The sequence below is a fragment of the Poromitra crassiceps genome (assembly GCF_964638095.1).
Source record: "Poromitra crassiceps genome assembly, chromosome: 11".
In the NCBI taxonomy this organism is placed as follows: Eukaryota; Metazoa; Chordata; class Actinopteri; order Beryciformes; family Melamphaidae; genus Poromitra; species Poromitra crassiceps.
Window position 1 is genome coordinate 40,670,358 of NC_139643.1, and position 14,899 is coordinate 40,685,256.

The 14,899-nt window shown below is 46.2% G+C and overlaps 1 protein-coding gene across 1 annotated transcript in view; it reads left to right on the forward strand.

Annotated features, from left to right (window-relative positions):
• The first annotated feature begins 3,987 nt into the window (after nt 1-3,987).
• eepd1 (endonuclease/exonuclease/phosphatase family domain containing 1) overlaps nt 3,988-14,899 on the forward strand; it is a 43,837-nt gene continuing 32,925 nt past the window's right edge. The window contains exons 1-3 of the mRNA XM_083645778.1: nt 3,988-4,265; nt 4,679-5,200; nt 5,997-6,380. Of these exons, the coding sequence (XP_083501904.1) occupies nt 4,734-5,200; nt 5,997-6,380 (851 nt within the window). The 5' untranslated portion in view covers nt 3,988-4,265; nt 4,679-4,733. The remainder of the gene's footprint in view (nt 4,266-4,678; nt 5,201-5,996; nt 6,381-14,899) is intronic.

The following is a 14,899-nucleotide window of genomic DNA, read 5'->3' on the forward strand; positions in this document are numbered from 1 at the left end:
CCTATGGGCGTGCCCACATGACAAGACAGTAACCGGTCATGCAGTATATGAAGCTGGAAAATGTCAACTGTCCAGTACCCCTAGACCCAGTGCCCTTAAAACTGTATGTACACAAATCAACTGCTATTGCCTCGACATGAGCCTACATGTCAGGGGCACAATTCAATACTGTCTATAGTGTATAATATTGTTACGGCCTTCTGAAGGCCAGTGCCAATGGATCTTTGTGTGGAAAATGTTGTATTAGAAGGTTCATAACTTTAGGCAGCCGGTGTAGTCTGCAATGAATAACGTTATGTTATCAATCAAACTACGGTAATATGATGGATACATCATATTGGAAGTGGACAGCACTGTCTGCACTAGATAAAGTCTCTGTATCATCAGCCTCATATATCAGTCTAGTCTGTACTAACATGATTTGGCAGCCTGTGATTTGCGCCCTGGAGAGTGGCTTTCTGTTGGCCAAAAATGACTATGAGACTGTGTGAGTGAATAGCTGGCTGCTGTGGAGGGGATGCAGATGTGGATGCAGGTGTTTTGCCAAAAATTGTCCCAACCAAAAATGTGTTAATTTGCCTCGAATTGTCACCAAGGAAGAAAATGACAAAAGATTGATTGTAGATTGTTTCCCATTTGCAAATGGTCTAAAAACATTTCATGGGATTAGAGACGAACGCAGGTAGTCTGCTGAGAGTCATGGAGTCACGTAGCTACAGTCGTAGTTGCCTCCTAATGAACACAGATCATGCTTTGTATGTTTTTATGATCTCAAACCACAAGAGGCCATTGATTCTACAGGAAGTTGCCAGGCGATATATTAGTCTACTCGTCATCTATTATTAAACGCATTTCCCCCCACCATAATTTCCTTGTGGAGCAGCAAACGGATGATGCGCTGCCAAGAAACACATTTTTAAGGAATACAAATCACAAGCACAACACCTCTGGCCTCGGTCCACATAGGTCTTAACACAGGCAAGTCTTCACTTTACTGGTCAAGTGGGGTCAAGAACTCTGGCTGCCAAAAACTCATATCAGAAAAGTTGCAAAGAACCAAACAACAAAAGTGCAGAGAAACTGGATCACAGCTGCAACGATTGATTCATCGTTTGGTTGTCAATTATTAAAGTAATCGCCAACTATTTTGATAATCGATGAATCTGAGTAAAACAAATTATATTAAAAAAAAGTCAACATTCCCTGGTTGCAGCTTCTTAAATGTGCATATTCTCTGGTTTCTTTACTCCTCTATGACAGTCAACTGAATATATTTGCATTGTGGACCAAATAAGACATTTGGGGACATCATCTCTTGGCTTTGGGAAACACTGTGTTGACATGTTTCACCATTTTCATAGACAAAACAACTAATAGAGAAAATAATCTACATATTAATCAACGATGAAAATAATCGTTAGTTAATCATCAGTTCATGTTGATCAGATTCATATAACTGAAATGTAAATCCTCTTAGCTGATTTGGATTTAGATGGAACAGTCATTCCTCTTCTCCATCTTGTCTGGATGTTGATGCTATCTGCTATGAATCCAGCTCTAAGATGACTTGTCTGGATCTTAAGCAGTAGCTACCTGCTGAACCCTCCTCCACCCATCATTCAGCTTTATCCTTGTTGCATAAGAGAGCTGGGTTCAGACAGCGGTGGCAGCAATGTCCAGTATTTGAGCCATGAGACACCCTGGCTGTAAATAGAGGTGTGATGTGAGCAGCAGCTTATTATTTTTCCTGTCTGTGATTCCCGGCCACTCGGTTGCCTTTCTGCGTTGACCGTTTCCCTGTGGGAGCAGGTGACAGTGGTGAGAGTGAAACCTATATGATCAAAATAATTAAAAGCTAATAATAAAACGTCTACATCCCACCCCCTCAAGGAGAACTTCGGGTCCCATGATGAAACCTCAATGAGGTCTGCTGGAAACCCCTTCAGGGGTCTTGAAACTCATCCCAAGGGCCCCTGAAATCTCTTTGAGGGGTACTGTAACTTCCTCAAGGACCCTTGAAACTCTCCACTCTCCTGGGACTAGTCTCTGCCACACCCCACCCCGCATTAAGAACCACTGGTGTAGCCTAACCATATTGAGAATATAAACGAACCATAGACATTGATATCAACAATGTGGCACATATTCATTCATCCACATGTAGTGATATTATGAAGTGTGGAAAGTAGGTGGCTAGTAGTGCTTGTGTAAATGACTGCGTCTTTGTGTGTTGCTCATATTTCTATTTGGAAAGAATCAATTAAAATGAATTACTGTATCTGATTTGATTTCCCTGTAGCGGTCAGTGGGCTTCATAACGAAAGAATCACCCAAATCTTGGAATAAACACGTTCTCAACGCCTAAACAGAGGAATCGGGAGAAGGAAAGTGGGAGATGAATGGATACGCCTGGGCTTTGTTGGCAGAGGATGAAATGAAACCAGCATTTGTCTTATCTAAAATTGTAATCATATGCTAATTAAATCAGGCAGGACTAGAGCTGAAACAGCCAGAATGGTGATTACATGGACACACAGTGAAATGTGTTATGTAAAGCTCTAACCACCTCCTGCGTGCTCTCCTGGGTCTTGTAGGCTATTTCACCCAGGTTGAGTCTACTGGTTAGGTTTATTCTGTTCATTTCACATTCTAATAATGACAAATAATTATCTTGTTTCGAAAGACAAACTTCAATAATGGCCCCTCACACACACTGACTTTAATCCACAGTGCCACAAGAGATTAGGTTTTATCTGTACACTTCACAGCTTTCAAGTGGCTGGACAGTGGCTCGGAAAGGGCTCCACATTCACTCAGGCCCACAGTATATCAGAGGGGATTCCCTCGTTCTGACTATGCAGGTCCAGCCAGTATAACCTGTATGCCTAAATGAAAAGTTACAACAGTGCAAAACTAAAGATTAAATCAGAAATGCCATTATAAATACAAATAGCGAACTGTAATAGAAGGGGGGGAAATCACAAAAATATTTTGGCAGAGCATGAATAATTAAAAAGGCTGTCATGGTTTCAGTAAACAGGCTTTTGGTGCACTTTTGGTGCTACACCAATGATGTGATTTAATTATCATTAAAAGGTACATTTCATTTGTTTGACATTTGGGGCGGGCATAGGTGTCACTGTCACCGTGTCAAAGTTTGCGTTTGCTCTCCTGACAGTGACAGGAATCATCCTGTCAAGCGATACAGCGTGAGATAGGACAACATCCGGTCACACTTTCAAAACAAATCCTCACGGTCAAAGTTTTTTTTAACCAATCTGATAATATATTCAAAGTAAAGAAATTGTAGTAAATGACCCCGCCCCCCTCCAGTTAATTGACCCGTACAAGATGTCTGTAGTATTTATTTCTAAATAATATTTGGATTTCATTTCACAATAACAACATAGAGCACTTAGTAAGCAGGCACATAAAAAATCAGAATAGCAACAAACAAAAGTAATAGGCTATGCTACAGTAATAACAAAATATATAAAATGATAAAAACAAAATATAAATAAATTATATAGAAAACATAGGCACAAACCTCCTGTGGGACTGGCAATTCGTTAGAGTCATGGTTAGTATGTACAGTCTAGATGGGGAGAACGAACCTCATCTGAAGGGATTCTAATATGATATTTTGATCACATTATGCACAAATATCTTATTATTTTTGTTGTTTTCGTCATCTTTCTGTGTTTATGTGGAAAGTTTAGTGTCCCATGGTATACAATGCTGTTTCAGAGAGGCTCTTTTTTCTTTTCTACACACTGCCAAGAATACATTTTTTTTTTTTTTTGACAAATGCTGAATTGTTGCTGTCGAAATGTTTCACGCGACAGATTTTGCACTTTTACTTTGAAGTCCAAATAATATTATTTCCGGTATTCCCCTGGCTGAATGTGTGTGACTTGACTCAGGTCGACAGCAGCTGGTTTTCATTGATGTGAGCGCGCACTGTTTCCTTGTGCCGTGGTGGTGTTCAGTCAGTTCACTGTGTACTGGAGGCTGCTGTCCCGCTGGGAGGGAGAGAAGCCTGCTTTTGAACCTGAATATCCAGCTCTGCTCCCGGCTGGCTCTGGGGCACAGAGCCGCTGCTGTGTGGAGGTTCCCGTCCAGCACAGCATGTAGCGACAACTGAGGGAAACTACGGCGGTTTATCGTGCATGTGTCCCCGCTCGTTTATCCATGAAGTCAGCCTGTGTGGAGGGAAGAGTGTGAGATCTGCATGACTTCCACGTCTCCACTGATCTGCGCGCTGGGTATGTTTTTCACTGGTGTTGTAGTTTCACGGTTGTCGTGTCCCTGCCGCAACATTATATCGATATCATGATATGACAGATATCGTCTTAATTTTGGATATCGGAATTTGGCACAAGTGTTGTCTTTTCCTGGTTTTAAAGGCTGCATAACAGTAAAGTAACTAACTGATGTCATTTTCTGAACTGACCACTGTTACCACTGTTAATGACTAGTGGGTAAAGGCAAATAATAGAACAGAACAGTCTGTTTTGTTCTATTATTTGCCTTCACCCACTAGTCATTAAGTAAGTAAATATATTGTAGGGATGACTATTGGTGCTTTACCAAATATTTACTTACTGTTGTCGCAATATCGATATCGAGGTATTTGGTGAAAAATATTGTGTTATTTGATTTTGTTCATATCGCCCAGCCCTAGGTCCGCTACACTGATCCTCACCCGCCCGGGTGACCCACCCGCCGGAGCCATGGGCGGGAGTCTGGGCTGCCACCGCTCCATCCCCAGAGACCCCACAGACTTTAGCGGCGGCACGCGCAAGTTCAGTGCCGCCTGCAACTTTGGCCACATCCTGGTCAACCAGGAGCGCCTCAACATCAACACGGCCACCGAGGAGGAGCTCATGACCCTGCCGGGGGTCAACCGCACCGTGGCCCAGAACATCGTGGAGTACCGCGACTGCATCGGCGGCTTCAAGAAGGTGGAAGACCTGGCGCTGGTGAGCGGGATCGGGGCCACCAAGCTGGAGGTGATAAAGCTGGAGATCTGCGTCTCCAGTCGGACCAGCTCGTCCCAGCACAGCCCGTCCTCGCTGAGGAAAGACCCCGAGCACCATCAGCCCTGCACGGGCATGAACATTAACACGGCCACGCCCGCGCAGCTCATGAGCATCCGAGGCATCACGGAGAAACTCGCCAAGAACATCGTGGCCTACAGGTAGGGGTGGGAATCACGGAGTAACTCACGATACGATACTGTCACGTAGGGCTGGACGATAATTCAATATTAGCGTTTGTCATCTTTCAGAGGAATCATATCGTGACGATGTGTTGATTTTGGAATATCGTGACACATAATTCTGCTGTCTAAATTGATGATAATGAGCAAATCTTACTCAAAATAATTTTCCCCACAAAATGAAGTATGAAACATTTTTTAAGTTATATTATTAGAATATTTCTATTTTGTATGACATAAGACCTAACATTACCATTCAGTTCAACTGGATTTAACAAGATTTTGCATACGTGAGCCATATCATGATATCTGGTACAGTATATATATACCGGGGGGGGGATCTTTGTGATTATCGTGATATTCATTTCAACCATATCGCCCAGAACCCTGCGATAAATATACTATCACGATACCCGATGCATTGCAAGTTCATCTTTCGCAATTTCTTCTTTGACGAAGAAAAAATACCCATAAAAAGACAAAAAGCAGGTAGCCTATGTAGTGACTGCATTGTGTGGTGTCGGTTATTTGAGTTATTTATCTTCTTCACTGCAAGTTAGTTAACTTCCACTTCACCCTCATTTATTTGATAAGCACCACCATGAGGAGTCAATGAAGTAGTGACTCTGGTAAGTCAAAATGGTAACAGGCATTACATTACACACAATAAAAAAAAAAAATTTAATCGATATTTGGCACCAGTATATCGATAACATATCGCAAGAGGATCATGATATATTCCAACATGGATATTTTGTCCCGCCCCTCCCTACAGGGCGGAGCACGGCCCGTTCAGAAGTATCGAGGACCTGGTGCGGGTCCGCCACATCAACAGCTCTCTGCTGGACAAGATCCGCTTCCAGGTGTTTGTGCAGCGCTCCCGGGCTGAGTCCACCAACACCAACGGAGGGCTGACCCTCACCAGCAAGTCCCAGCCCAGCCCCACCTCCTTCAGCCTGAGGAGCGAGGAGCTGGACCTCCCGCCCGGAGGACCGGCCCACATGGCCTCGGTGCGGCCCAGCGTGGAGCCCCCGCCTGGGCAGCGTGGTGGGAAGGCTGTGGTGCGACTGGCTACCTGGAGCCTGCAGGGCTGCTCCTGTGAAAAGGCCAACAACCCCGGGGTCAAAGAGGTGGTGTGCATGACCCTGCTGGAGAATGAGTAAGTAGCACCCACTCACCCACAACCAGAGGACTGGTTAATTATGGAAGCATAGGCTTCATATGGCAAGTAAGCTTGGGCCGATTTTCGATAATATCGAATATCGTGATATTTGCTGAATATCGTGATAATATTTTATAATTTTTATTTTATGTGTGTACATTTTTTAGCAATTTTGGACCGTTTTGTACAGTCTGCCTGCTGCCGACCCTTATTTCACTGCTTACTGTACATTATTGATACTGGTAAGAGTGTATGTGTTGCTGCAAAATGAGAGGTAATATCATGTATCGTGATATTTTGGGCAGCGTTCAGAACCAATGTTCCCTACTTTCCTTTGATGTTTGCTGATAGTTTGGTGTAATAATCGATCACACTGACCAAATATCTTGCCAGTCATCAGTCATTGATCCACTGTGTCCACAGAAATGTAGGTGAAATAAGCAGGTGTGGAAAGTGACCAATGAAATTCGATGTAAGGACTTTGCCGTAGGGTTTATAAGCCCAGTAAGCCATGGCCTTAATATGACACAGCTATTTATCTTTATTTTATTTTTACTTCATTGAAGCACATTAAGTGCCATTGAGATTTAAGAATCTCTTTACCAAGGGAGACCTGACCTAGAAAGCATCGCGCAGAGCCACAACATGCAGCAATGTACAGTCAGAATACAGTTCAAGGCCACAGAACAGAAAGAGCAAGGTAAAACGATATATCAAACAAAATGTACTGTGAATCCAAATCACATAAAAAACATTTTTTACATTTTTATATATATTTTTTATATATATAAGCGCTCCAAAAGGCAAAGTCCCAGCAGGCTTCTTTAATCTCAACCAAAGTCAATACAGCTCCTTGCTGAGTCTGTCACAATCTTGTGTGAGTGGTTTAACGAAATCCGTCTTACTCGCCCAGAAAGTGAATGAAAGCAGAGCATCATGACCTTGTGGCAGGCAGGAGAAGTGACGCTGTTCTTTTGCCCCCCAGTCCAACGTTTCCAAAGATAGGAGGAGGGGGGGGGGTGGGATGGGCCTATGTCAATCCAGGTTCATCTATTTAGATAACCTGCGAGTGCAGCTTTTCATGGCAGCTTGCAGAGTGAATGAATAGTCAGATGAATTAAATGAGATTCTACACATTTGCTTTACAATAAACTGTGAGGACGGAGAAAACAAATCTGCTGTCCATGTGTTTTTAAAACTGTGTTTTCAGCATCCGGCTTATTGACTAATTAGAGAAATAGGAGCCTGTGTTCTGCTTCCAGTTGTGATCACATGACATTTGATTATGCATCTTTACAGTAGCAATACAGTTTTCAGCAGTATAGACTGAGAGGTCATTGCACAATGTAATGTATATGAGGGGTATATGAGGGAATTCGGGATGATGAAAGGTAGGTCATTGCTGCATGGTGTTTATTTAAGCAATAGCTCACGACAGGCTGTGGTATATATGCTCATTATACCACACCCAAGGGTCGCGCTTCGCCCGACACCGTAGCCCTGATACATTCTAGACAAAATGCTGTGCCAAACTTCACTCAAAAATCTGTCAGTTTGATGTTATCTTGCTTATCAGAAAACAAACGTACCTCCAAGAATGTAAAACCTAATGTTCTGGTTTTCTCTCTCATTGTGCTGGCAAGTGGCACAAGTGTTATATGGCCACATTTCACCTGTGTTTCACCTGGCATGAGGGGGAGTGGATGATGATAGAATTGAGACTTTTGGGTGCACTGTCCCAGTGTCCCTTTAAGGCCCACAGTATCGTGACAGACAGGCACACAGGGAGTGTTTTCATAATTAGCGTCTGACCACCTTTGGCACAGTCACCGATTCCTTCCCTCTCTTCCCATTCAACTTCCCCAGTAAATCTCCAATACTTCCTTCACTCATGCCTCCCACTTCCTGTTCCCAAGCATAGGTAACAATCCTAAAAGCCATATTGGAGGTTCACTGTTGTAAGGTTGGCAAAAGTACATTATTGCATTTTTTTAAATGGATACAATACTCACTTGCAACAGTATCCATATCAGCAGTGCTTTCTCTTAATGAAAAATCAAACATACTACTGACTGATGTTTCCCTCCCTATCATTGGTGGGTATCTGTTGCATCAACAAGCTAAACATATTTTGATAGGCCGATGACAAGAGCAGGGGTAATGGCAGGGGTGTCCAAACCTTTGTGAATGGGGGCCAGATTAGATCATGTGAAAATACTTGGGTGGGGGGCAGCTGCTTCTAGCATCATATGGGTTATTTAAAAAAAATCACATACAATACAATTGTACTGTAAGAACTTTTTTCTGTGCCATAATATTAGTCCTTAAATCAATAGTTCAATAGGCTGTTTCACTTTATTCACCCGTTCACTGCCGGACAATCGCTGGTATGAATTATGCTGAGTCCAGTAATGATGTGTTGTCATCCTCCCCCGGTATTGAAAATGTCAAATATCGATACATTCCCTGGTATATCGGTATCGAAGTGAGAAAGTCTAGTATCGTGACAGCCCTACACTGTTGTGGAGGAAAAGCCGGGAGGAGGAGGAGCGGGAGGAGGCAATGCGGTTGATACTGTGTGTGTTTGCATAAGGCTGCAGCTCCGCTGTGTGAGACATCACAAGATCCAAGGCTGAGTTTACAAGCCGGCCTGGCTTCCCTCCAGGCGCAGGCAGGCAGAGAGCTACTGGAGTTCAATGAACTCCTGCTTACCAAAGGTTACGCAGCAAACGGAGCGTTTTCCTGCTCACAGCGGGCCTCTGGAGGGCACACGGCGGTAGGCGTGATCGGAACCGATGCGATCATGCTTAGGTCATGCGTACATTTGACTTTTGGGTTAGTGTCGTCAGGGTTATCCTCCTGAACACAAATAGATCAGTCATTGTCAGAGATTATGGAGCAATGTGTTTTTACAGCAAGGCCGAGTTTCAGACATAGTCATTTCAACATACAAATGTTGAGACTTCAACTTCTCTAAATGAATTGATACAGTAAAAAGGCTTGATTTTGAGTAAGTGTGTGTACTGTGTAATCAGAGTTGTCGTGATCTCAGATATATCGGTCATTGTCAGAACTTATGGAGCAATGTGTTTATACAGCACCCCGACGTTTGAGAAAGGAAGCCATTTGAAGGCACAAATGTGGGATTTTAACTTTGAAATGCTCTAAAATGCTTAGTAGTAAAAATGCTTCATTTTGAGTTAGTATGCATTCAGTGTGGTCCTGAACTCAAATGCATCAGTCATTGTCAGGATTGTTTTGGCCTCTTGGGTCTTTGGGGGGGGGGGGGGGGGGGGCTAAAACCTCTTTGGGGGGCGCCAAAAATTCCTCTGCTCTACGCAGGAAAAACCCTGCTCAGCCACCAAGAGCCTCCTGTCCCAGGCCTGCTGCTGTTTGATCATCAGCCAGGCATTAGTCAGCCCCCTCACTGTGCTGAGAGGAAGTGAAACAGCCCCCGCTGCCTCGCCGCAGCAGGCTTAATGTAGGTGAAGGTGTAGTTCTGCCTCACCGCAGCAGGGTTAATATAGGTGAAGGTGTAGTTCTGCCTCACCGCAGCAGGGTTAATATAGGTGAAGGTGTAGTTCTGCCTCGCCGCAGCAGGGTTAATGTAGGTGAAGGTGTAGTTCTGCCTCGCCGCAGCAGGGTTAATATAGGTGAAGGTGTAGTTCTGCCTCGCCGCAGCAGGGTTAATATAGGTGAAGGTGTAGTTCTGCCTCACCGCAGCAGGGTTAATATAGGTGAAGGTGTAGTTCTGCCTCACCGCAGCAGGGTTAATGTAGGTGAAGGTGTAGTTCTGCCTCGCCGCAGCAGCATTAATGTAGGTGAAGGTGTAGTTCTGCCTCGCCGCAGCAGGGTTAATATAGGTGAAGGTGTAGTTCTGCCTCACCGCAGCAGGGTTAATATAGGTGAAGGTGTAGTTCTGCCTCACCGCAGCAGGGTTAATGTAGGTGAAGGTGTAGTTCTGCCTCGCCGCAGCAGGGTTAATGTAGGTGAAGGTGTAGTTCTGCCTCGCCGCAGCAGGGTTAATGTAGGTGAAGGTGTAGTTCTGCCTCGCCGCAGCAGGGTTAATATAGGTGAAGGTGTAGTTCTGGCTCGCCGCAGCAGGGTTAATGTAGGTGAAGGTGTACTGTAGTTCTGCCTTGCCGCAGCAGGGTTAATATAGGTGAAGGTGTAGTTCTGCCTCGCCGCAGCAGGGTTAATATAGGTGAAGGTGTAGTTCTGCCTCACCGCAGCAGGGTTAATGTAGGTGAAGGTGTAGTTCTGCCTCGCCGCAGCAGGGTTAATGTAGGTGAAGGTGTAGTTCTGCCTTGCCGCAGCAGGGTTAATGTAGGTGAAGGTGTAGTTCTGCCTCACCGCAGCAGGATTAATGTAGGTGAAGGTGTAGTTCTGCCTCGCCGCAGCAGGGTTAATGTAGGTGAAGGTGTAGTTTTGCCTCGCCGCAGCAGGGTTAATGTAGGTGAAGGTGTAGTTCTGCCTCGCCGCAGCAGGGTTAATATAGGTGAAGGTGTAGTTCTGCCTCGCCGCAGCAGGGTTAATGTAGGTGAAGGTGTAGTTCTGCCTCGCCGCAGCAGGGTTAATGTAGGTGAAGGTGTAGTTCTGCCTCGCCGCAGCAGGGTTAATGTAGGTGAAGGTGTAGTTCTGCCTTGCCGCAGCAGGGTTAATGTAGGTGAAGGTGTAGTTCTGCCTTGCCGCAGCAGGGTTAATGTAGGTGAAGGTGTAGTTCTGCCTCGCCGCAGCAGGGTTAATGTAGGTGAAGGTGTAGTTTTGCCTCGCCGCAGCAGGGTTAATGTAGGTGAAGGTGTAGTTCTGCCTCACCGCAGCAGGGTTAATGTAGGTGAAGGTGTAGTTCTGCCTCGCCGCAGCAGGGTTAATGTAGGTGAAGGTGTAGTTCTGCCTCGCCGCAGCAGGGTTAATGTAGGTGAAGGTGTAGTTCTGCCTTGCCGCAGCAGGGTTAATGTAGGTGAAGGTGTAGTTCTGCCTCGCCGCAGCAGGGTTAATGTAGGTGAAGGTGTAGTTCTGCCTCGCCGCATCAGGGTTAATGTAGGTGAAGGTGTAGTTCTGCCTCGCCGCAGCAGGGTTAATATAGGTGAAGGTGTAGTTCTGCCTCGCCGCAGCAGGGTTAATATAGGTGAAGGTGTAGTTCTGCCTCACCGCAGCAGGGTTAATATAGGTGAAGGTGTAGTTCTGCCTCACCGCAGCAGGGTTAATGTAGGTGAAGGTGTAGTTCTGCCTCGCCGCAGCAGCATTAATGTAGGTGAAGGTGTAGTTCTGCCTCGCCGCAGCAGGGTTAATATAGGTGAAGGTGTAGTTCTGCCTCACCGCAGCAGGGTTAATATAGGTGAAGGTGTAGTTCTGCCTCACCGCAGCAGGGTTAATGTAGGTGAAGGTGTAGTTCTGCCTCGCCGCAGCAGGGTTAATGTAGGTGAAGGTGTAGTTCTGCCTCGCCGCAGCAGGGTTAATGTAGGTGAAGGTGTAGTTCTGCCTCGCCGCAGCAGGGTTAATATAGGTGAAGGTGTAGTTCTGGCTCGCCGCAGCAGGGTTAATGTAGGTGAAGGTGTACTGTAGTTCTGCCTTGCCGCAGCAGGGTTAATATAGGTGAAGGTGTAGTTCTGCCTCGCCGCAGCAGGGTTAATATAGGTGAAGGTGTAGTTCTGCCTCACCGCAGCAGGGTTAATGTAGGTGAAGGTGTAGTTCTGCCTCGCCGCAGCAGGGTTAATGTAGGTGAAGGTGTAGTTCTGCCTCGCCGCAGCAGGGTTAATGTAGGTGAAGGTGTAGTTCTGCCTTGCCGCAGCAGGGTTAATGTAGGTGAAGGTGTAGTTCTGCCTCACCGCAGCAGGGTTAATGTAGGTGAAGGTGTAGTTCTGCCTCGCCGCAGCAGGGTTAATGTAGGTGAAGGTGTAGTTTTGCCTCGCCGCAGCAGGGTTAATGTAGGTGAAGGTGTAGTTCTGCCTCGCCGCAGCAGGGTTAATATAGGTGAAGGTGTAGTTCTGCCTCGCCGCAGCAGGGTTAATGTAGGTGAAGGTGTAGTTCTGCCTCGCCGCAGCAGGGTTAATGTAGGTGAAGGTGTAGTTCTGCCTCGCCGCAGCAGGGTTAATGTAGGTGAAGGTGTAGTTCTGCCTTGCCGCAGCAGGGTTAATGTAGGTGAAGGTGTAGTTCTGCCTTGCCGCAGCAGGGTTAATGTAGGTGAAGGTGTAGTTCTGCCTCGCCGCAGCAGGGTTAATGTAGGTGAAGGTGTAGTTTTGCCTCGCCGCAGCAGGGTTAATGTAGGTGAAGGTGTAGTTCTGCCTCACCGCAGCAGGGTTAATGTAGGTGAAGGTGTAGTTCTGCCTCGCCGCAGCAGGGTTAATGTAGGTGAAGGTGTAGTTCTGCCTCGCCGCAGCAGGGTTAATGTAGGTGAAGGTGTAGTTCTGCCTTGCCGCAGCAGGGTTAATGTAGGTGAAGGTGTAGTTCTGCCTCGCCGCAGCAGGGTTAATGTAGGTGAAGGTGTAGTTCTGCCTCGCCGCATCAGGGTTAATGTAGGTGAAGGTGTAGTTCTGCCTCGCCGCAGCAGGGTTAATGTAGGTGAAGGTGTAGTTCTGCCTTGCCGCAGCAGGGTTAATGTAGGTGAAGGTGTAGTTCTGCCTCACCGCAGCAGGGTTAATATAGGTGAAGGTGTAGTTCTGCCTCACCGCAGCAGGGTTAATATAGGTGAAGGTGTAGTTCTGCCTCGCCGCAGCAGGGTTAATGTAGGTGAAGGTGTAGTTCTGCCTCGCCGCAGCAGGGTTAATGTAGGTGAAGGTGTAGTTCTGCCTTGCCGCAGCAGGGTTAATGTAGGTGAAGGTGTAGTTCTGCCTTGCCGCAGCAGGGTTAATGTAGGTGAAGGTGTAGTTCTGCCTCGCCGCAGCAGGGTTAATGTAGGTGAAGGTGTAGTTCTGCCTCACCGCAGCAGGGTTAATGTAGGTGAAGGTGTAGTTCTGCCTCGCCGCAGCAGGGTTAATGTAGGTGAAGGTGTAATTCTGCCTCGCCGCAGCAGGGTTAATGTAGGTGAAGGTGTAGTTCTGCCTCGCCGCAGCAGGGTTAATGTAGGTGAAGGTGTAGTTCTGGCTTGCCGCAGCAGGGTTAATATAGGTGAAGGTGTAGTTCTGCCTCGCCGCAGCAGGGTCAATGTAGGTGAAGGTGTAGTTCTGCCTTGCCGCAGCAGGGTTAATGTAGGTGAAGGTGTAGTTCTGCCTCACCGCAGCAGGGTTAATATAGGTGAAGGTGTAGTTCTGCCTCACCGCAGCAGGGTTAATGTAGGTGAAGGTGTAGTTCTGGCTCGCCGCAGCAGGGTTAATGTAGGTGAAGGTGTAGTTCTGCCTTGCCGCAGCAGGGTTAATGTAGGTAAAGGTGTAGTTCTGCCTTGCAGCAGCAGGGTTAATGTAGGTGAAGGTGTAGTTCTGCCTCGCCGCAGCAGGGTTAATGTAGATGAAGGTGTAGTTCTGAGCTGACAGGGCCTGCAGTTGATGAACACAGAGGAAGGAGTGTGACTGCGTTGCTGTCGACTGCACTCCAGGGATCCCCTCTCTGCCCCAGAGTTGACACGGTGTGAGTCATTTAGTCGTCTGTGGAGCTGCTCCTCTCCTCCTCACCATCTGCTTATGTCCAGTTTGTGCATACTGTAGCTGCTATCCCCTCCATTGCACGCCCTCATCAGTCCATGGTAATTATCCCGTGTCACAGAGTGGAGTTTGGCAATGATCTTGTCGTACAGTAACCTCGGTTTTGCAACATTGCCCGTCATGCCCCATAACGCCATCTGTGCATTGCGATACGGATGTGTGCAACTTTAAAGCTGCTGTAAGCAAGATTTTGATGTAAAAATGACACCCGTTGTGTCTAAATCACAAAGTGGAAGAGTGTCCCATCCCAACTAATTGAGAGGCTGCAGATTCAGCTTATTTATCCAGATGGAGTTCTTGTGCATGATATGTAGGCAACTGTGTGCAGTTTAGTGACATCGCTTTATATAATATTTCTGGGTATTGAAGTTTTTTCAGTCAACTGTGTGGAGTTTCTTAGTGCAGCTTTCAGTCTGATGAAAGTCTATTTTTCTCATTGACATGGTAGTAGTGACATGAGCTTGAGATTTGGATCATATTTCTGGATATCAGTAACCTTGTGAAGCAGCCGGATTCAAATGGAATCATGAGATCACGATCACACGACTATCTCGCCACGCTCTAATATATTGGTTTGAATCCGAACCACCAGTGGTTCACACCAATCGGCGGCCTATGAGGCAGCTACTACTGGCGGGCTTTAGGTGCCACGCCAGCGAGAAGCGAACCCGTGACGGTGATAGACAGATGGTTCATCCAATCACCTGTCAGTTTTTTTCTAAAGTGCCTGCCCTTTGAAACTGTTTCCCGAGCGAACTCGTTCCCAAATGGTTATGTGAAAACAAACCATCCGACAGCATTAGGTTAGCATATCAGTGGGCATCATAATCTAAACACTGAACATTAAAGCACCAATTTTGCTCGATGCGAGGGTTGTTT